Below are 21,804 nucleotides of genomic sequence, written 5' to 3'. Positions count from 1 at the left end.
TGAAATTCATTGTTTTGGGGTGAAATGTCCTATAGATATCAATTAGGTCAAAGTGGGTCCATTGTATCATTTAAAGTTTGTGTTTCCTTGCTAATTTTCTGTTTAGTTGATCTGCCCATAGGTGTGAGTGGAGTATTAAAGTCTCCTACTATTATCGTGTTACTGTTAATTTCCCCTTTCTTACTTGTTAGCATTTGTCTTACATATTGCAGTGCTTCTGTGTTGGGTGCATATATGTTTATAATTGTTGTATCTTCTTTTTGGATTGATCCTTTGATCATTATGTAGTCTCCTTCTTTGTCTCTTTTCACAACCTTTATTTCAAAGTCTATTTTATCTGATATGAGTATTGCTGGTCCTGCTTTCTTTTGGTCTCTATTTGCGTGAAATATCTTTTTCCAGCCCTTCACTTTCAGTCTGTGTGTGTCCCTTATTTTGAGGTGGGTCTCTTGTAGATAGCATATATAGGGTCTTGTTTTTGTATCCGTTCAGCCAGTCTTTGTCTTTTAGTTGGAGCATTCAGCCCAATTGCATTTAAGGTAATTATTGATAACTATGATCCTGTTGCCATTTACTTTGTTGTTTTGGGTTTGAGTTTATACACCTTTTCTATGTTTCCTGTCTAGAGAAGATCCTTTAGCATTTGTTGAAGAGCTGGTTTGGTGGTGCTGAATTCTCTCAGCTTTTGCTTGTCTGTAAAGCTTTTGATTTCTCCTTCATATTTGAATGAGATCTTTGCTGGATATAGTAATCTGGGTTGTAGGTTTTTCTCTTTCATCACTTTAAGTATGCCCTGCCATTCCCTTCTGGCCTGAAGAGTTTCTGTTGAAAGATCAGCTGTTATCCTTATGTTATTTGTTGTTTTCCCCTTTCTTCTTTTAATATTTGTTCTTTGTGTTTGATCTTCATTAGTTTGATGAATATGTGTCTTGGGATGTTTCACCTTGGGTTTATCCTGTTTGGGACTCTCTGGGTTTCTTGGATTTGGGTGGCTATTTCCTTCTCCATTTTAGGGAAGTTTTCAACTATTATCTCCTCAAGTATTTTCTCATGGCCTTTCTTTTTGTCTTCTTATTCTGGGACTCCTATGATTTGAATGTTGGGGTGTTTGACGTTGTCCCAGAGGTCTCTGAGGTTGTCCTCATTTCTTTTAATTCTTTTTCCCTCTCTGCTTCATTTATTTCCACCTTTCTATCTTCCACCTCACTTATCCTATCTTCTGCCTTATTCTACTGTTGGTTCCCTCCAGAGTGTTTTTGATCTCAGTTATTGCATTATTCACTATATATTGACTCTTTTATTTCTTCTAGGTCCTTGTTAAACTGTTCTTGCATCTTCTCAATCTTTGACTCCAGACTATTTATCTGTAACTCCATTTTGTTTTCAAGATTTTGGATCATTTTTATTATCATTATTCTGAATTCTTTTTCAGGTAGACTCACTATCTCCTCCTCTTTTCTTTGGTTTGGTGGGCATTTATCATGTTCCTTTACTTGCTGAGTATTTCTCTACCTTTTCATCTTGTTTGGATTGCTGTGTTTGAGGTGGCCTTTCTGTATGCTGGAAGTTTATGTTTCCTCTTTATTGCGGAGGTTCCTCCCTGTGGGTGGGGTTGGACGAGTGGCGTGTCATGGTTTCCTGGTGGGAATCTTGCGTCAGTGTTCTGGTGGGTGGAGCTGGATCTCTTCTCTCTGGAGTGCAATGAAGTGTCCAGTAGTGAGTTTTGAGATGTCTATGGGTTTGATATGACTTTGGGCAGCCTGTATATTAATGCTCAGGGCTATGTTCCTGTGTTGCTGGAGAATTAGTGTGGTATGTCTTGCTCTGGAACTTGTTGGCTTTTGGGTAGAGCTTGGTTTCAGAGTAGCTATGGAGGCTTTTGGATGAGCTCTTGTTGATTAATGTTCCCTGGAGTCAGGAGTTTTCTGGTGTTCTCAAGTTTTGAATTTAAGCCTCCTTCCTCTGGTTCAGTCTTATTCTTACAGTAGCCTCAAGATTTCTCCATCCATACAGCACCAATGATAAAACATCTAGGTTAATGGAGAAAAGATTGTCCACAGTGAGGGACACCCAGAGAGGTTCACAGAGTTACATGGAGGAGGGAGATAGAGGTGACCAGGAGGAGAAGAGGTGGAGTCAAAAGGGGAGAGAGCAAGCTGGCCAGTAATCACTTCCTTATGCACTCTCCACAGTCTGGATCCCTCAGAGATGTTCACAGAGTTACACAGAGAAGAGAGGAGGGAGGAAGGAGACAGGGGTGGCCAAGATAAAAGGGGGAACCAAAAGGAGAGAGACAGATCCAGCCAGTAATCAGTTCCCTAAGTATTCTCCACAGCCCAGAATACCCAAAGAGATTCACAAAGTTGGGTAAAAGAGAAACAGGAGGGAGGAGATAGAGGTGACTTGGGGGCAAAAATGGAGAGTCAAAAGGGGGAGAGGGCAATCAGGCCAGTAATCACAGTCCAAAGTAAAAATGGGTACTGAAGATTTGATTCTTAAAGGTTGAAAATTGATAACAAACACCAAAAAGCAAAAATTAAAAATTTAGAGTAGAGATTAAACTCTCAAAAATACAATATTAAAAAAACAAAACAAAATCACAAAATTATAAAAAATATATATGAAATTTGCTTTAAAATGAAAAATAAAGGAGTAATAAAAGACTTAAAAATAAAAAAAATTTTAAAAATGATAATAGTAAAACATATCTAGGAGATTCTCTGGAGCTGTTACTGGCAGTGTGGGGTCAATTCGGTTTCAGATAGTTCCTTGTTCCAGCTAATACTTCTTTTTGAGGTCTATATGCCCCTTCCAATGTAGTCTGTGCTAACTACAGGGTTTTAGTCTGTTGCACCTGTCACTTCCGAAGTGGTTCCCTCTGTTTATTTTGGCTTCTTCTGTTTGCAAATCTCTTCAGTGTCTAATTGCCACCCTGACACAAGGGGGCAAAGGTGGTCACTTATTTAGGCTCACTTGTTCAGTTGTGCTGTGGGGAGGGAGGAACACTGCAAACAAATATCACTGGTGTGTGTGGGGAGTGCTTGCAGTGTCTGGGCCACACTGGGTTTGCCCCCACTCCCAGCGTGTGTGCTTTCCCTGTCTATACTGCTCAGGCTCCAAGTTGCTCTGCAGGGGAATTGTCTAAAGCAGGCCCTGGGTTGTGTGCACTTCCCAGGTCTAAGCCACTCAAGTTCAGGTTCTCGAGTACTCAACAAAGGCACAGACTTGGTCAGGCCTGGGTTTTGTGCCCTTCCCAGGTTCGAGCAGCTCAGGTGACCAGGTGCTTGGTGAGCACACACTCCCCAGGTGAGCAGTGCATCTTATCACCTCCCCCATCCCAGCGGCTCAGTTTCCTGGGTGTGCAGCGGGAGCGCCATCTCAAGTGTGCCGTGGGTCTCCTCTGGGGAGCTGATCTCTGGCTGCGACCCTCCTGGCAGATGTCTACCGTCCAGGATCCCAGGAAGACTTGGTTAGCAACTTGGGAGCCTGCTCACTGTTTGCTAGAGGATGCCATCTCTGGGGCCAAGATTGTCCGTTGCCTTCTGGCTCTGGCTGTCGCTTGCCTGCCTCTCTGCCTTCCAGCAGGGATGGGCCAGTCTGCAGCTGGCTAGCTCTCCTCTGGTATTGGCTCAGTTGTTTGTTCTGTGAGCGAGCCCAGCAGTGCCTTAGGTTAGAGCTTTTTGCAGGAAACTTCTCTCTCTCTCTTTTCCTTTTTTTCTCTCTCCGGCTATCCCACAGTTTGGATTGCTATCGCAGTTAGCTCCCTCAGATTGTCCTCAGGGCATTCAGGCCCGGTCCTATCTCTAAGCAATGCAGTCCACGCCTCCCTGTCCAGTCCCTGCTTGCTGGTGGCTGATGCGAGCCTCTGGGCTACTTCTCCACTGGGCTTGTGGTTAGGTGTGTAATCTGTGGGTTTTATCTATTTATTTTCTCCTCCCAGTTATGTTGCCCTCTGAGATGCCAAAACTCCCCGCCAGTGAGAGGGTTTCCTGGTGTTTGGAAACTTCTCTTTCATGACTCCCTCCCTGCGATGGGTCTCCGTTCCTAACTCTTTTGTCTCTCTTTTTATCTTTTATATTTTGTCCTACCTCCTTTCAAAGAAAATGGGCTGGCTTTCTGGGTGCCTGGTGTCCTCTGCCAGCATTCAGAAGTTGTTTTGTAGAATTTGCTTCAAAATGATCTTTTGAAGAATTTGTGGGGGAGAAAGTGGTCTCCCTGTCATATTCCTCTGCCATCTTAGGGCTGCCCGCTAAATACAGCTTTTTTTGTAAAGTTTACCTTATCAAGAGTCAGTTTCAGTCTCTGCTCTGCTCCTGATACTTACTGCCCTGCCATTAATGTGTAATTTCTTCGAACTTTAGTTTTCCTACCCACAATATGGGGTAACCACAGTTATCTCTCAGAATTGTTGAGCAAGAATTGAAATGATGTAGTTAAATCCTGGAAAAGTGCCACAAAGATGGTTGTAACTTTATTTGAAAGCATGTACTCTGTTATGAAGCATGGTTAAGATAAGCTGTAACTTTTTATACTTATTTATTGCTAATGGTGGTACAAAACAGGTGCCTTTGGGGAATGCATATTCACTTGCAGGTGGTTTTTTTGTTGCTGTGGACTTTATGTGGTTTGTTGGATAACTGCTGAGTAGCAGTTAACATAATTTTACGTAATTTATTTATGTAAGCTGGACCTTTGAATTTATCAGTGAAAAGGTAATAATCAAAGATCCAGGAGTAGAGCTCTCAGTTTGCAAAAATTGTCAAAACTATGAAGGTAATTTGTACATCTTCCAACACATCTGGTTTAATCATATATGTATTTATTCTTTCCCTCAATACATGTACCTATTTCCTGAGTGCCCAGAATTCTGCAGAGATCAATGAGCTGAAGAACCCAGCTCTCTTACTCGAAAGATCCCTTTTAATAAAGCTATGATTTTTTATTTTTCCATGGGAAAATGAACATTTTTTTTAAGTATTACTTTATTTTTGGCTCTGCCTCGTCTCTGTTGCTACGTGCGGGCTTTCTCTAGTTGCGGTAGGTGAGGCCTACGCTTCTTTGTGGGGCTTGGGCTTCTCTTTGAGGTGCTTTCTCTCGTGGAGCATGGGCTCTAGGTGCATGGGCGTCAGTATTTGCAGCATGAGGGCTCAGTAGTTGTGGCTCCTGGGCTTAGTTGCTCCATGGCATGCAGAATCTTCCCAGACCAGGGATCAAACCTGTGTCCCCTGCACTGGCAGGTGGATTCCTATCCACTGTATCACCAGGGAAGTTCAAATTGTTATTTCTTTATTGCCGCTCCTATGGTGCTTCTCGTGTTTTGCTTGAGTCAAAGTTTAAAGAACTATTTTTACATCCGAGGGAAGTATCAAAAAAGTGATGAACATTGAAGATGCTATTAACACTTATTCCCATGCCCACTAAGACAGGAGGAGGAAGCGAAATTCATCTGGTGCATAGAATGAATGCATTAGGATCTACAATGTGTCTTTTGTTCTTGCTGCATTTGGAAACTGCTTTTTGGGTCACCAATTATTTCTTTGTTGGCAAATTTACTGATTTTTTTCCTTTCTAACCTCTCTGTTGCATTTAACTCTTAGTAACATTAAAGCAAGTTTATTAAATACAAACATGACAGAGTGAGAGAAAGAAAGAGAGGGAAACAGAGAAGCAGAGCAAAACAGATGCCATTTCCCTCCTGTCTATGCATCATGGCACCAGTTCTCCTGTGGTGCAATCAGATTCTCTTTTCCTCCAGCCATTCCCAGCCATTGACATCCCCCCAAGGCTTGGTTTTTTTAAACTTGTAGGTTCTCCTCCAGATCATTGCTACTTTGTGAATACAGTTATCATGTTTATTCCAATGACTCAGAAGCAAAATTTGTCTTTTTCTATGATCTGAACTTTGGTTCCACATTGCTAATAGATCTCTTTAAACTCAAAACAAATATATTGTCATTTCAGAAAAACTGAAAATCATGAAGAGATCTATTGAAATATAGTACATTTTAAAAGTGTAATTTGAGATAAGTATTCTCCACAATGGACATCCCAGGTGGCAGTAGTGGTAAAAAATCTTGCCCCTCGCCTCACCCCCGCAAGAATGCAAAAGACAGACGTAGCAGACTCTGGTTTGATCCCTAGGTCAGGAAGATTCCCTGGAGGAGCAAATGGCAACCCACTCCGGTATTCTTGCCTAGGAAATCCCATGGACAGAAGCGCCTGGCAGGCTACAGTTCATGGGGTTGCAAAGAGTTAGACATGACTAAAATGACTTAGCATGTATGCACGTGGTGTCTGGATCCCAAAAAGCAAAAAAAGAGGCTTCTTACCCTAGCACAGTGTCACTTCTGTCAAAGGGAGATGAGAGGCCAGCTCAGCTTCCAGAGGAAGGAATCAATGGACTCCACTACCTGGTGGAATTGGGACATATGTACACTGGACGGAGGGCACTTTAAAATATTTATTTATTTATTTTTGACTGTACTATGCAGCTTGTGAGATTAGTTCCCTACCAGGGATCAAACCTGAGCCCCCTTCACTGGAAGCAGGAAGTCTTAACCAGCGGACCACCAGGGAAGTCCCCAAAGGAAGGCATTGTTGACAGCTGTCTTTGGGAGTCTCTTTACCATCAGTTCAGTTCAGTTCAGTTCAGTTCAGTCACTCAGTCGTGTCCAACTCCTCGCAACCCAATGAATCGCAGCACGCCAGGCCTCCCTGTCCATCACCATCTCCCGGAGTTCACGCACACTCACATCCATCCCATCTTCTGTCGTCCCCTTCTCCTCCTGCCCCCAATTCCTCCCAGCATCAGAGTCTTTTCCAATGAGTCAACTCTTCACATGAGGTGGCCAAAGTACTGGAGCTGCAGCTTTAGCATCACTCCTTCCAAAGAAATCCCAGGGCTGATCTCCTTCAGAATGGACTGGTTGGATCTCCTTGCAGTCCAAGGGACTCTCAAGAGTCTTCTCCAACACCACAGTTCAAAAGCATCAATTCTTTGGCGCTCAGCCTTCTTCACAGTCCAACTCTCACATCCATACATGACCACAGGAAAAACCATAGCCTTGACTAGATGGACCTTAGTTGGCAAAGTAATGTCTCGGCTTTTGAATATGCTATCTAGGTTGGTCATAACTTTTCTTCCAAGGAGTAAGTGTCTTTTAATTTCATGGCTGCAGTCACCATCTGCAGTGATTTTGGAGCCCCCCAAAATAAAGTCTGACACTCTTTCTACTGTTTCCCCAATCTAGTTGCCATGAAGTGATGGGACGAGATGCCATAATCTTCGTTTTCTGAATGGTGAGCTTTAAGCCAACTTTTCCACTCTCCTCTTTCACTTTCATCAAGAGGCTTTTTAGTTCCTCTTCACTTTCTGCCATAAGGGTGGTGTCATCTGCATATCTGAGGTTATTGATATTTCTCCTGGCAATCTTGATTCCAGCTTGTGTTTCTTCCAATCCTGCATTTCTCACGATGTACTCTGCATAGGAGTTAAATAAGCAGGGTGACAGTATACAGCCTTGATGTACTCCTTTTCCTATTTAGAACCAGTCTGTTGTTCCATGTCCAGTTCTAACTGTTGCTTCCTGACCTGCATACAGATTTCTCAAGAGGCAAGTCAGGTGGTCTGGTATTCCCATGTCTTTCAGAATTTTCCACAGTTTATTGTGATCCACATAGTCAAAGGCTTTGGCATAGTCAGTAAAGCAGAAATAGATGTTTTTCTGGAACTCTCTTGGTTTTTCCATGATCCAGTGGATGTTGGCAATTTGATCTCTGGTTCCTCTGCCTTTTCTAAATCCAGCTTGAACATCAGGGAGTTCACGGTTCACGTATTGCTGAAGCCTGGCTTGGAGAATTTTGAGCATTACTTTACTAGCATGTGAGATGAGTGCAATTGTGTGGTAGTTTGAGCATTCTTTGGCATTGCCTTTCTTAGGGATTGGAATGAAAACTGACCTTTTCCAGTCCTGTGACCACTGCTGAGTTTTCCAAATTTGCTGGCATATTGAGTACAGCACTTTCACAGCATCATCTTTCAGGATTTGAAACAGCTCAACTGGAATTCCATCACCTCCACTAGCTTTGTTCGTAGTGATGCTTTCTAAGGCCCACTTGACTTCACATTCCAAGATGTCTGGCTCTAGATTAGTGATCACATCATCATGATTATCTGGGTCATGAAGATCTTTTTTGTACAGTTCTTCCATGTATTCTTGCTACCTCTTCTTAATATCTTCTGCTTCTGTTAGGTCCAGACCATTTCTGTCCTTTATCGAGCCCATCTTTGCATCAAATGTTCCCCTGGTATCTCTAATTTTCTTGAAGAGATCTCTAGTCTTTCCCATTCTGTTGTTTTCCTCTATTTCTTTGCATTGATCACTGAAGAATGCTTTCTTATCTCTTCTTGCTATTCTCTGGAACTCTGCATTCAGATGCTTATATCTTTCCTTTTCACCTCTCTTCTTTTCACAGCTATTTGTAAGGCCTCCCCAGGCAGCCATTTTGCTTTTTTGCATTTCTTTTCCATGGGGATGGTCTTGATCCCTGTCTCCTGTACAATGTCACGAACCTCAGTCCATAGTTCATCAGGCACTCTATCTGTCAGATCTAGGCCCTTAAATCTATTTCTCACTTTCACTGTATAATCATAAGGGATTTGATTTAGGTCATACCTGAATGGTCTAGCAGTTTTCCCTACTTTCTTCAATTTGAGTCTGAATTTGGTAATAAGGAGTTTATGATCTGAGCCACAGTCAGCTCCTGGTGTTGTTTTCGTTTACTGTATAGAGCTTCTCCATCTTTGGCTGCAAAGAATGTAATCAATCTGATTTCTGTGTTGACCATCTGGTGATGTCCATGTGTAGAGTCTTCTCTTGTGTTGTTGGAAGAGGGTGTTTGCTATGACCAGTGCATTCTCTTGGCAAAACTCTATTAGTCTTTGCCCTGCTTCATTCCACATTCCCAGGCCAAATTTGCCTGTTATTCCCAGTATTTCTTGACTTCCTACTTTTGCATTCCAGTCCCCTATAATGAAAAGGACATCTTTTTTGAATGTTAGTTCTTCAAGGTCTTGTAGGTCTTCATAAAACCATTCAACTTCAGTTTCTTCAGCGTTATTGGTTGGGGCATAGACTTGGATAACTGTGATATTGGATGGTTTGCCTTGGAGATGAACAGAGATCATTCTGTCGTTTTTGAGATTGCATCCAAGTACTGCATTTCGGACTCTTTTGTTGACCATGATGGCTACTCCATTTCTTCTGAGGGATTCCTGCCCACAGTAGTAGATGTAATGGTCATCTGAGTTAAATTCACCCATTGCAGTCCATCTTACTTCGCTGATTCCTAGAATGTTGACGTTCACCCTTGCCATCTCTTGTTTGACCACTTCCAATTTGCCTTGATTCATGGACCTGACATTCCAGGTTCCTATGCAATATTGCTTTTTACAGCATCAGATCTTGCTTCTATCACCAGTCACATCCACAACTGGGTATTGTTTTTGCTTTGGCTCCATCCCTTCATTCTTTCTGGAGTTATTTCTCCACTGATCTCCAGTAGCATATTGGGCACCTAATGACCTGGGGAGTTCCTCTTTTGGTATCCTTTCATTTTGCCTTTTCATACTGTTCATGTTGGGACTGCGCACTTTCACTGCCGAGGGCCTGGGTTCAATGCCTGGTTGGGGAACTGACATCCCAGAAGCCATGTAATGTGGCCAAAAAAAACAAAAAACAAAAACAAAAAAAAACCCTCCCAGCCCTGAAGTGTGGAGAAGTGTCCAGGCTTCCGCGCTTGGCAGGGGGAAAGCTGGAGGTCAAATAAAAATCCCTCTACTTTGAGTTTGTGACTAATTCTTATCATCCAAAATCTTGGATGAAAAGTACTTTTAGTTTTTGCAGCTAAAAAGATACCCCAGGTTAAAATTCTGTCATAATAGATTTTGTGATTTAGAGTTCTATTAGCTTGGCAAGGGCCCTACATGATGCCAGGACTTTCCCATCACTCTTATAAAAGGCTTACCATGTATGCTATCTGTAAACAGTTTGTATTTTATTTTTTAGTTACTTAAAAACTATTTTAAGTGGAGAGCAGAATGTCCAGAAATAAGTGCAGATCTCCACCCTAGAAGCATCCTTGGCCTCCTGAAGGCGGGCTATGTTGGTGTCCTGAGAGCCCGAGACCCCACCGGCAGCAAAGTTCTGATCTACAGAATTGGTAAGTCACACACGCCTCCTCTTTTCTATTTCTCTTGACTGCCATGTCAGAAGCTTCCATGAGTTCATATTAAAGAGTTTAGCTTTTTAACTTTTAACTTGGGTTTTGTTATTGTCGCTTAGTCATTAGGTCATTAAGTCATTAAGCAGGGCTCTCTTGGTGGCTCAGAGGTAAAGAATTGCCGGCTAATTCAGGAGACAGGGTCTTCCCTGGTCTGGGAAGATTCTACATGCCTTGGAGCAACTAAGTCCATGTGCCACAACTACTGAACCTGTGCTCCTAAAGCCCGGGAGATGCAACTACTGAGCTTATGTGGTGTCCCAGTTACTGAATCCAAAAGGCTCTAGAGCCTGTGCTCAGCAGCAAGAGAAGCCACCATAGGGAGAAGCCCACACACCACAACTAGGGAGCAGCCCCCGCTCACCGCAAGTGCAGAAAAGCCCAAGCAGCAACAAACGCTCAGCATAGCCAAATAAATAAATAAACAAATTGTAAAAGCAAAGAGCAATCCCATTGTGCCTTCCTAGGAATACCTCTGATTATTGCTTCTGTTTCTTTGCCTTCATAATTTTCCATGCTATTCCACACTACCCATTGACATCTAAATCTGTTAGGGTCAGCCAGAATTCCCTCCTCAATCCCATGAGACCTTTGGCCTCCAACCCAGCCACCTCCCCACACTTCCCATTCTCAGCCACACTTTTTAAGTTAGTCATGTTCACCATTCACATTTTCTCATAGCTCCTCTCAACATCCCCTGCACTGGTTTCACTCCCATCTTTCTGCTGAAATGACCTTAGCAAATCATCAGTGATCATCTTTTCACAGCAAACCTCTTCTTCTCTGATACCACAGTCTCCTGGTGTTTTCTTCCAACTTAACTGACTGTTTATTCTTAGTCTCCTTCACTGGCACTACATATTCTACTTCAGATTCTGAAATTCTTTTAGATATTGGCCCCAGCCTCCTCTTCTTAGCTATATATCTCTGTACTACAACAGACAGAAATGTTAAGTCCACAGTAATCACTGCCATAGGCCTATATATAGCCACAAAATCCCTGAGATTTGTATCTTCAGCCCATCCTCTCTTTGTTTCTCAATCCTCCAGACAACCAGTTCCCTGTCTCACCTGTATCTCCCTGGACATTTCACCAGCATGATTTTAATATGTTCAAAACTGCCTATAATCTTTCCTTCCCCAACCATTTCTCTTCCAGTATATCTCAACAAATGGTACCACCATTCTACCCAATTGTCTAAGCCAGAAACTTTGGTCTTGTTAGAATTTTACCTTTCCTTAGTCAAAAATCTTTTTCCTCCCTTCATCTTGTTAGGTATTGCACCGAACTTTTAATCTGAAGATGTGCATCTTTTTCCAGCTCCGGAAGAATTTTCCTTCCCCCTCTGTTGCCTATTACCAGAACTCTGATGAGTTGGATTTTGAAACCTCTGTATCTAGCTGCCTGTCTCTTACCTTTTTATTCATACATGCTGACTTCTAGCTCTCCTATGCTGAAACTGAGAGAATTCCTCACCTCGATATTCCAGACCCTTATTCACTTGTTGGCTGTGTGTTTTCTGACAGTTGTCCTATTAACAGAGATTTGCTCGAATTGTCATTTTATTTCCAAGATCTCAACTGATTCTTTTTCATAATAGCCTCTTATAGTAATAGCCTAGGGCTTCCCTGGTGGCTCAGACAGTAAAGAATCTGCCTGCAATGCAAGAGAGCCAAGTTCGATCCCTGGGTCGGGAAGATCCGTCGCAGGAGGGCATGGCAATCCACTCCAGTATTCTTGCCTGGAGAATCCCATGGACAGAGGAGCCTGGCGGGCTACAGTCCACGGGGTCGCAGAGTCAGACACGACTGAGTGACTAACACACACACAATAATAGCCTACAGCATCTTTATTTTTCCCCACTGAAACTATTTTGTTTCCTTTACCATTTCTTGCTTTATTAGCTGTCTCCTTTGATTGTAATACCTTTTTCTATTGAGTTGGATCCTTTCTTTTGTGTGTCAGTGTTTTTAAAAATGTTATAATTCGTAGTGGTTGCATATCTTTTAAATAGATCGCCTGCTTGCCTATTACTGTCACTTTTGCCCATCGTGGCCTCCCCCAGGACTAGTGGGGGAGGGGAGAGGACAAGAATTCAGCAACTCTTTAGCACAGGTATTCCTTGTTTTCCATGGATGGCTACCCTAGTGCTTCTTGACTTGACTTTCCAAGACCACGCTCACTGTTCTAGCCTGTGTGGACATGACCGCTACACGCTGCTCATCACGGAGGGGTGTCAGAGAGAATCTACCTGCCTGTCTCACACATTTCCCTTAGCAACAACCTCTGTGGTTACCATAGGACCCTGGCTACTCTTGGTAATCCAGAGCCTTGCTTTTCCCATTTTCAATACCTTTGAACATGGAGCATATCCAGAGGCATTCCCACCTTCAGCCACAGCTCCGTCCTGCATATTTTGTGCTATAGCTTCATCTGGCCATCACATACAGCCTGCATTCATTCTTTTATTTTCCCCATGCTCTTAGAAATCTGTTCTTTTTTTTTTTTTTTTTTTTTGGTCCAATGTGGACAAGGAGACACATGTGTGATCCCTGGGTCAGGAAGAGCTCCTGGTGAAGAGAACGGCAACCCTCTCCAATATTCTTGCCTGGAGAATCTCATGGATAGAGGCACCTGGTGGACTATAGTCCATGGGCGTCACAAAAATGTAGGACACAACTGAGTGACTAACACTTTCACTTTTTTTTTTTTTAAAGTCTTTGTTGAATTTGTTACAATATGGTTTCTGTTTTATGTTTTGGTTTTTGGACCCCAGGGCATGTGGGATATTAGCTCCCAGGGATCAAACCCTCCCCTGCTACACTGGAAGGCAAAGTCCTAACCACTAGACCACCAGGGAAGTTGAAAGAATCTGTTTTTTACTAGGTATTTGAGGGAGGGAAGGAAAAGCAGGCTCCTGTTCTTGGACCACCAATTTGATCTGTTATTCTATTCATGATCTTTGTATATGTATTATTTCTATTGATCTTTAAATATAAAAGGAATCCATTTCCTTCTGTAAATCTTTCTGATTCTTTATTCTTCACACAGTGCTGAGATATGAGTTTTTACTTTTTTTTTTTCAGCACACTGGGACCCGAAAGTTTTCACAGCTTATGATGCATTTCGTGTGAGTCTCATCACGTCGGAGCTTATTGTCCAGGAGGTAGAGACACAGCGGAATGGAATCAAGGCTGTCTTTGATTTGGAAGGCTGGCAGTTTGCTCACGCCTTTCAAATTACCCTCTCTGTAGCCAAGAAGATTGCTGCTGTTCTCACAGTAAGTGTGTAGTCTGTTCAGGATTGTTTTTGTTCCATTGCTCAGTCGTGTCCAACGCTTTGTGACCTCATGAACTGCAGCACACCAGGCTTTCCTGTCTTCACTGTCTCCTGGAGTTTGCTCTCATGTCCATTGAGTTGGTGATGCCGTCCAACCATCTCATCCTCTGTCATCCCCTTCTCCTCCTGCCTTCGACCTTTCCCAGCATCAGAGTCTTTTCCAACGAGTCAGCTCTTCACATCAGGTGGCTAAAATATTGGAGTTCCAACTTCAGCATCGGTCCTTCCAATGAATATTCAGGGTTGATTTCCATCAGGATTGACTGGTTTGATCTCCTTGCTGTCCAAGGTACTGTCTTCAGGATAATACTTCCAAATATTAGATATAAATTTAGTTGTGTGTTAAAGAGAAGGGATAGTATATTTATTGGGCTTCCTTGGTACCTCAGCTGGTAAGGAATCCACCTGCAGTGCAGGAGACCCTTGTTCGATTCCTGGGTCAGAAAGATCCCTGGAGAAGGGATAGACTACACACTCCAGTATTTGTGAGCTTCACTGGTGGCTCAGACAGTAATGCAGGAGACCTGGGTTTGATCCCTGGGTTGGCAAGGTCTCCTGGAGGAGGGCATGGCAATCCACTCCTTTTATTGGGCTTCCCAGGTGATGCTAGTGGTAAAGAATCTTTCTGCCAATGTAGGAGACCCAAGAGACTCAGGTTCAACTCCTGCATCAGGAAGATCCCCTGGAGTAGGAAGTGGTACCTCACTCCAGTATTCTTACCTGGGAAATCCCATGGACAGAGGAACCTGGTGAGCTATATAGTCCATGGGGCTGCAAAGAGTCAGACAAGACTCAGCGACTGAACACAATCACACACACAAGTACATTTATTAGAAGATTAAATAAAATTTTAGAAGAGATACATAGAATTCAATAATGGTAAGAGGAAGTAAAATTATTATTTCAAAAAGAAAGAATGTTGCAACAGAGTGAAAATATGTTCAAAATTTCAAACCACAGAATTCATACATTTAAACAAGAATGTGATGAGTTTATCTGTCATTAAAATTTTGTTCCTAAATTAAAAATTGTCTCAAAAAATAATATTGATAACAATGATAATATACAACACAGTATCATATAGGTTTGGTTGGCATAGATTGAACAGTTCTTTCCAGAAAAAAATAAGTCTTAAAAATGGCCATCATCTTTGACACAATAATCCTACTGTGGAAACCTAGCCAAGGAATAATCTTAAATATAGCAAATACTTTGTATATAATAATGATAGTTTACTCTGTGCTGGATACATTACTGAATTTTTTAAATGCATTACCGTTTAATGGCTACACCAAAAGCTTATGACATATGACTATTTTTTTCCATTTTACACATTAATTTACTATGTCAGAGAGGTGACGTAGCAATGCCCAAACATACATATTTTGTCAGCAGTGAAACAAGGATTCCAATCCAGGATATCTGGACATAAAAACTGTACTTATAAACATCATTTCTTTTGTATCTAAAGACCATTACTACAGCACTCATTTTTATAGAAGAAAATTAGAAACAGCTTATTTATCCAGGAATAGGAAAAGGATTACTTAGATGATGATACAGCAACTTGATAGACTATGGTTTCAATATTTAAAACCCACTATGTTTACAAAAATTGTGTTATGTCAGTGAAACAAAACAGGGTGCAAATTATTTAGAGAGCATAATGGCAATTATGTTTAAAATAAAATTATTCATAGAAAGAACCTGAAAGGAAAAGTGACAATTTGGTAACACATCTCTAAAAGCTGTGTGTTGAAAAAAAAAAAAAAAAGAAAAGAATTTTGCATAAAAGAACCTTGGCAGGAAAAAATTAACAACTCATCTTTGGTTAGGGAAACTATTGATAATGTTTTTCTTTCAATTCTTAACTTTTTAACCTTAGGAAAAAGCCAATATTACTTTGATATGAAAGACTTATACCTATGTTAAAAGTTTAAAAGTAAAAAAAAAAATTCTAAGTGTATGTTTATTGTACTTTTCTTTTGAAGGAAACTTTTTTTTCCTCAAAATATAAATTTGAAGGGAAAAGTTAAATATAAATATACAAACGATGCACTGATTTTTCAAAAGCACATTTATATGTGATTGGGGGAGATATTTTCTGTGTCTTATTTATGAAATATGCATGTATTTCTTTAAATACTTTGCCTAAGCTACATGGTGAAACCTTTTCTTACTCTAGGGACAGCGAACTATAAAGCAGGCTATTGTGTTGATGGCATAATTTTGAAAATAAAATCACACTTTAGGTATTGCTGTACGTTTAGCAAGTGTTCAAAGCAGGGGTTTGTTGATAGGATCACATATTGATTTATGTTTTGTTATTAACAAGCCGTTTTCTTTATTTTCAAAAGGATTCCTTTCCATTAAAAGTTCGTGGTATCCATTTGATAAATGAGCCAATAATTTTCCATGCTGTTTTTTCCATGATTAAACCATTTCTGACTGAAAAAATTAAGGAACGGGTGAGTAAAACACTTTCAAATCACTATTCTTTATTAAACATTCCACTCCTTTTTAAATTTAAGAATAGCTCTCTTATTTCCACCCTTCCCCTGACACACACAGAGCATCATCCAAATGTTTTGAATATTTAATAATCCAACTACTTTTATAAATAAAAATTTCTTCTTAATTAAAAAAAATCAAATATCGGATCTCGCCGTCCATGGGGTCGCACAGAGTCGGATACGACTGAAGCGACTTTGCCGCAGCAGCATACATGGTTGGTGAGACTGCAAAATGATATATTGCCTATAGGGGGCAGTGTGGCCATAGTTATAAAAATTATAACGTTCACATTTCTGAGATTTTTTCCAAAGATATACTCATGGGGCTTCCCTAGTGGCTCAGATGGTAAAGAATTCACAGGCTAATGCAAGAGACACTGGTTTGATACCTGGGTCAGGAAGATCCCCTGGAGGAGGGCGGGGCAACACACTCTAGTATTCTTGCCTGGGAAATCCCATGGACAGAGGAGCCTGGTGGACTACAGTCCATGAGGTTGCAAAGAGTCAGACACTGCTTAGCAATAAAACAACAACAACAAATATGCGCTCATAACAAAACTATATATACTATTCATTGTAGCAAAAGATTGGAAACTATCAAGTGTATCATGAGGGAACTGGTTAAATAAGCTATGATACACCTACACAATGGAACACAGTAAGATTTGCAGGATGTATTGGGAAGTGAAATAAAAACATGCAGAATAGTGTTTATGTTATACTACCTTTTGTATAAAAAGGGAAGACATCAGAATCTACAGTTATATTTGCATAAAAGTTATCCTCAAAAAAGATATACAACAACCAAATTGCTTACTCTGTGTAGAACAGAAGCGAGTTATGGACGGAGTGGATAAAGTTAGGGTTGGGAGCAAGACACTGTCTTGCTGTCTTTTATCTTGTTTTGATTTCTAGTAATGTGAATGCATTATCTATGTAAATAATAAATGTACTTACATTAGACGTATAACTAAAAACCGCAGTACCCAAAGTATGTGACTTAATGTCATGTTTTATTACCTATCTTGTGGAGTCTTATCTCAGGTGATATCACTTGGAATTTTTCAAGTGTTGACAATAGAATCTGAGTTCCCCAAAATGGCAATCATTCTTCTGCATGAATCTGTAAAGGATAATTTTTTTTTTTGGCCATGCCACATGGCTTGCAGGATCTTAGTTCTCCGACAAGGGATCAAACCTGTGCCCTCTCCAGTGGAAGTTCAGAGTCTAACCACTGGACCTCTCCAAGGAATTCCCTTAAAGGATAATTTTTAGAGCATAATATTTAGACAAATGTTGGCAACATCTAATGTAAGGACACAGGTTTTAAAGGCTTTGATGATTTAAATCTCAAAAATTATTTAAATATTAGTACTGATAATGTGAGTAATAACATATTTGCAATTTTAGAAAATATATTCTTTCAGATTCTGAAAATGTATTATCTTGCATCTTCTCAGAAAATTATGACCACAGAGCTTCATTTGAGGTTTTTCAGTAGTTATTTCTGTCTGTATTTAAGAAGCACCACCCCTATTCTTTCATTTTTATAAAAGTCAATTTTTGTTAATTTTTTCCTCTCTTCAATATAGTTTGATAAGACCATCTCTGTTGAACTCTGAAAGACATAAAACTAAGTATTTCTATTTTGGGTTATATTTTGGATCACAAAAACCCCAAGATATAGCAATAAATTGAACCTAATAAACAGGAGAACATGAGCAAGAAAAGAAGAAAAATTTTAAATTGAGAAGTTAAGTGGAGCATTTCAGTGGAAGTTAATTGTCATGAAACAGATTTTCCAAAATGAGGAGGGCGAGGAAGACCAAACTTGCCACTTTCTCCCTTTAAATGTTTTGGCAATACTCTATGAATGATCTTATTTCCTCTTTCTTGAAGAGATAGTAGAATTTTTTAATTAACATTTCTGAAAAAATCAAGAATTGGGACTGTGAGGTTCCTGAGTACAAGAAACTTATTTCATTCATCTTTCAGTCTTTGTATCCTAGCACATGAAGTGAAAGAGGAAGTCTTAGTTGCTCAGTCATGTGCTTTTCTTTGTGACCCCCTGGACTGTGGCCCACCAGGCTCCTCTGTCTATGAAATTTGCCAGGCAAGAACACTGGAGTGGAGAGCCATTCCCTTCTTGAGGGGAACTTCCCGATCCAGAGATCGAATCCAGGTCTCCCATATTGCAGGCAGATTCTTTACCATCTGAGCCACTATGGAAGCCTCAACCCTAGCACATAGTAGGTGCTTGTTAGCAGATTGAATTTACAAACATGAACCCTAGCATATGAGTAAAGGTTGTTTATATATTTGTAACAGGATGTGCTTTTAATGAAAGGTTCCAAGCCTTTAACTTCAGGACATTATATGATGAATTTATATAGTTTAAAATGTTTGAAAATTTAAGTTCTCAACCATCATAATTTCTCTTAATTTTTTATTAGCCAAGACTATATGTCAACTGTACCATATAAATTATTCCCCACATACCTAGTTGTGTGCTCAGAGGTATGCTTTTGATAAGAACTAATAAAAAGAAATACACTTTTATCATCTACAGAACTATTTCAGGATATTCCATCTTTTGCTAAGAATCACCAATACCTTACTAGGGAACAGAAGGTATAAAATAATTTCTAAAAGTTATTCTTTTGTTTTGGCTGTGCTGGGCCTTCGTTGCTGCGCAGGCTTTTCTCTAGCTGTGGTGAGCAGGGCTGCCCTCTAGCTGTGGGGCGCAGGCTCCTCACTGCAGTGGCTTCTCTTGCTGCAGAGCACAGGCTCTAGGGTGTGGGGGCTTCAGTAGTGTGGCTCCTGGGCTCTGGAACACAGCTCAATAGTTGTGGCACACAGGGTCAGTTGCTCCTTGGCATGTGGGATCCTCCTAGACCAGAGAGCAAATCTGTCTCCTGCATTGACAGGTAGATTCTTTACCACTGAGCTACCAGGGAAACCCCCTGATAAGAACTAATAAAAAGAAGCACACTTTAATCATCTACAGAACCATTCCAGGATATTCGATCTTTTGCTAAGAATCACCAATTCATTAATAGGAAATAGAATGTATGAAATGATTTTATTTAGTTTTAAAAATCTACTTTTGAGAGAAAAAGTATCTTTTTATAAATTCTGAATAGTCATAGGGATGCAAATATAAGAAAACAGTAAGATGCACAGCTTCATCATAGGCACAATCTAAACATAAATAAAATTACTGGCTTCATAAGCAGAGGGACAAATGATGTCATATCTGTACATGTTCTTCTGTCTTAGATGTGATGAGAAGACCTCATTTTATGATGTTGAGTTTCTGCTGGAAATGCCTCTGCTATACTGGGAGGCAGAGAGCATATCTTCTAAAACATTTTGTCTGTTTCAGATTCATATGCATGGGGACAACTACAAGCAAAGCTTACTCCAGTATTTCCCAGACATTCTTCCACTGGAATACGGTGGTGAAGAGTACTCCATGGAGGACATCTGTCAGGAGTGGACAAATTTTATAATGAAGTCGGAAAATTATCTCAGCAGCATTTCACAGACAGTTAAAGGAGAAGAATTTATTTAATGTGAAAGGTTTCCTGATTAAAAATTCATGACTAAGATCCTATCTGGTTATATGAATGAAAGAAATGGAATCTTTAAATTAATGCTTTTCTGATATTTTTTTTTAATGTAAAAATCTTCTAACTTGAGCAATGTGGGTATTTGGGAAGCTTCTTTACTTTTTAAGTATCTTTTCTTTACCTTAGAAGTAATTAAATGTTAGTATACCTTAAAAGCATAGAAGAGGTTCCTTTTTTGCCATTTGAAAGAAAGTTATCTCTGAAGTACAGTTATGTGTACTTTTGTGTTTCTCAAAAGTTTTATTTTAAAAACTGATTACATAGGTTTAATTATAAATGAATAAATAGTCCACTGAAGAGAAATATTAGCACAAATCAACTGACTATAAAAATCTATTCATACTCTTTTTAAGTGTGTGTCAGATTAGACTACAGTTCAGATTGAAATCTGAATACAGTGTTACATAGTTATTTCCATGGGCCAGCAAAGTAGTTCACCTCAGGGAAATTCCATTGAGCATATTTGCACAATAGAAACTTTTGTCTGAAGTCCATATGCCATAAACTATTATATGTTGCATCAGGTCTCTATGAAATTATTCATGGTGATACAATTAACTTCACAGAAATTCAGAGATGGAATAATATTTGGTTGCCATATACATAGACTCTATTTTTAATTGAACAGAACATGACTACACAAGGGGAAGGAAATGTTTACATTGCAAAATCACTGTCAGTTACATCTGGAACTTTTCAGACTATGCATGAAATAATCTGGGTTTTACTATATTATCAGAACATTCTAGCCAAATCCTACAATTCATATTTACTTAAAAAAATCAGTAGTTAAAATGTGCTGTTTGTACTGTAGCTATGTTATTGCATATTTCATTTATTGAGAAAGATATGTCAATATAATTTTCAATTTATGACAATTTGTACAGTATTTTATAATTTTTGAATTTTATTTTAAACCTAATGAACGAACACAGGACAAAATTTGTTAAACATTTTTTAGCTTAGTTGGGTTTCAACATTAATCATACAATATTAGCTTTGTGAAAGACATGTAAAGGCTGTTTTTCTTTATGAGAAAATTATTCTAATCAGATGAGCTGGTACTTATGATTCTTTGTACATATATCTGTAAAAAATCAAATGATTATGAATGTTCTTTAGAGAACATCTTTGTGATTTAGCATTGGGAAGCTAACTGTACATTATAATTTTTATTTAAAAAATTAGCTCATGCTTGTTTTCTAAAAAACGATAAAACCTTTATAAAATCATAAATTTAGAACTGTTTAATTAAAAATAACAGCAGAATAAAACCATTTAAAAAGTGTAAATAATAGCAACAACAAAAAGCTCTAGGTTACCCAACTTTTATTCTTACAAGGTTTACATCACAAAGTTCCACTTCATTCACATTTTGGGAACTTAAACCACTTCCTTCTGACTCTATAAAGGAATGATTACTTTAGCACAATAGATAGTATTTTTAAATGTCTTTTAATTATTATTCATTGGTGATGTTATTAATAGTAAATAGAATTAAAGTCAACCAACAGAAGTACATTTCATGATAGGATTTTGAATTTTTTATGAAATGCAGCAATTCACTGAGGAACATTAGAAGAACAATGTAAAATGAACAGGCAGTTTTATAAGGTGGCAAGATAAGTCACTATTGAATTGTCTCTATTACTTTACAGTAATTGCACCAGAAGTGCCTTTTAAAAGACTAACGTGCTCATTGTTAATGAACTGCACGATAATGTATTTGTTCTAATATTGTTCAAAACAAAATAAAGATTTTTCACACTATAGCTGTTGGTTTTCCATTTTTAAACAAGAATACTAGGTATTCTTTTTCAAAAACTGCTTTTCCTTATAGAAAAGCTTAAGAAAAAAGTATCACCATCCATCTAGTTGTCCTCTTTATACATTTCAATTGCAGACTGGTTTTCCCCGCTGCTCAGTTCAATACCACTTTCCCTGGTGTTGTTATGCTTAAAGTGACCATAGATTAATTTCTTAAAATTAAGCAATGCATACTTTCAGAACTTAAAACTTAAGTGAGAAAAGCCAGAGT

The 21,804-nt window shown here is 39.5% G+C and overlaps 1 protein-coding gene across 4 annotated transcripts in view; it reads left to right on the top strand.

Moving 5' to 3' along the window:
* TTPA (alpha tocopherol transfer protein) overlaps positions 1 to 21,520 on the top strand; it is a 33,110-nt gene extending 11,590 nt beyond the window's left edge. Inside the window, exons 2-5 of one of the 4 annotated variants that reach the window (XM_068983466.1) lie at positions 10,068 to 10,221; positions 13,369 to 13,562; positions 15,979 to 16,089; positions 19,520 to 21,520. In XM_068983466.1, the coding sequence (XP_068839567.1) occupies positions 10,068 to 10,221; positions 13,369 to 13,562; positions 15,979 to 16,089; positions 19,520 to 19,708 (648 nt within the window). In that variant the 3' untranslated portion in view covers positions 19,709 to 21,520. The remainder of the gene's footprint in view (positions 1 to 10,067; positions 10,222 to 13,368; positions 13,563 to 15,978; positions 16,090 to 19,519) is intronic. The other 3 variants (XM_068983467.1, XM_068983468.1, XM_068983469.1) reach the window with 3 other exon arrangements.
* The last annotated feature ends 284 nt before the right edge of the window (positions 21,521 to 21,804 follow it).

Source organism: Capricornis sumatraensis, chromosome 11, assembly GCF_032405125.1.
Source record: "Capricornis sumatraensis isolate serow.1 chromosome 11, serow.2, whole genome shotgun sequence".
Classification (NCBI taxonomy): Eukaryota; Metazoa; Chordata; class Mammalia; order Artiodactyla; family Bovidae; genus Capricornis; species Capricornis sumatraensis.
This window is presented reverse-complemented; position numbering and strand designations above follow the sequence as displayed.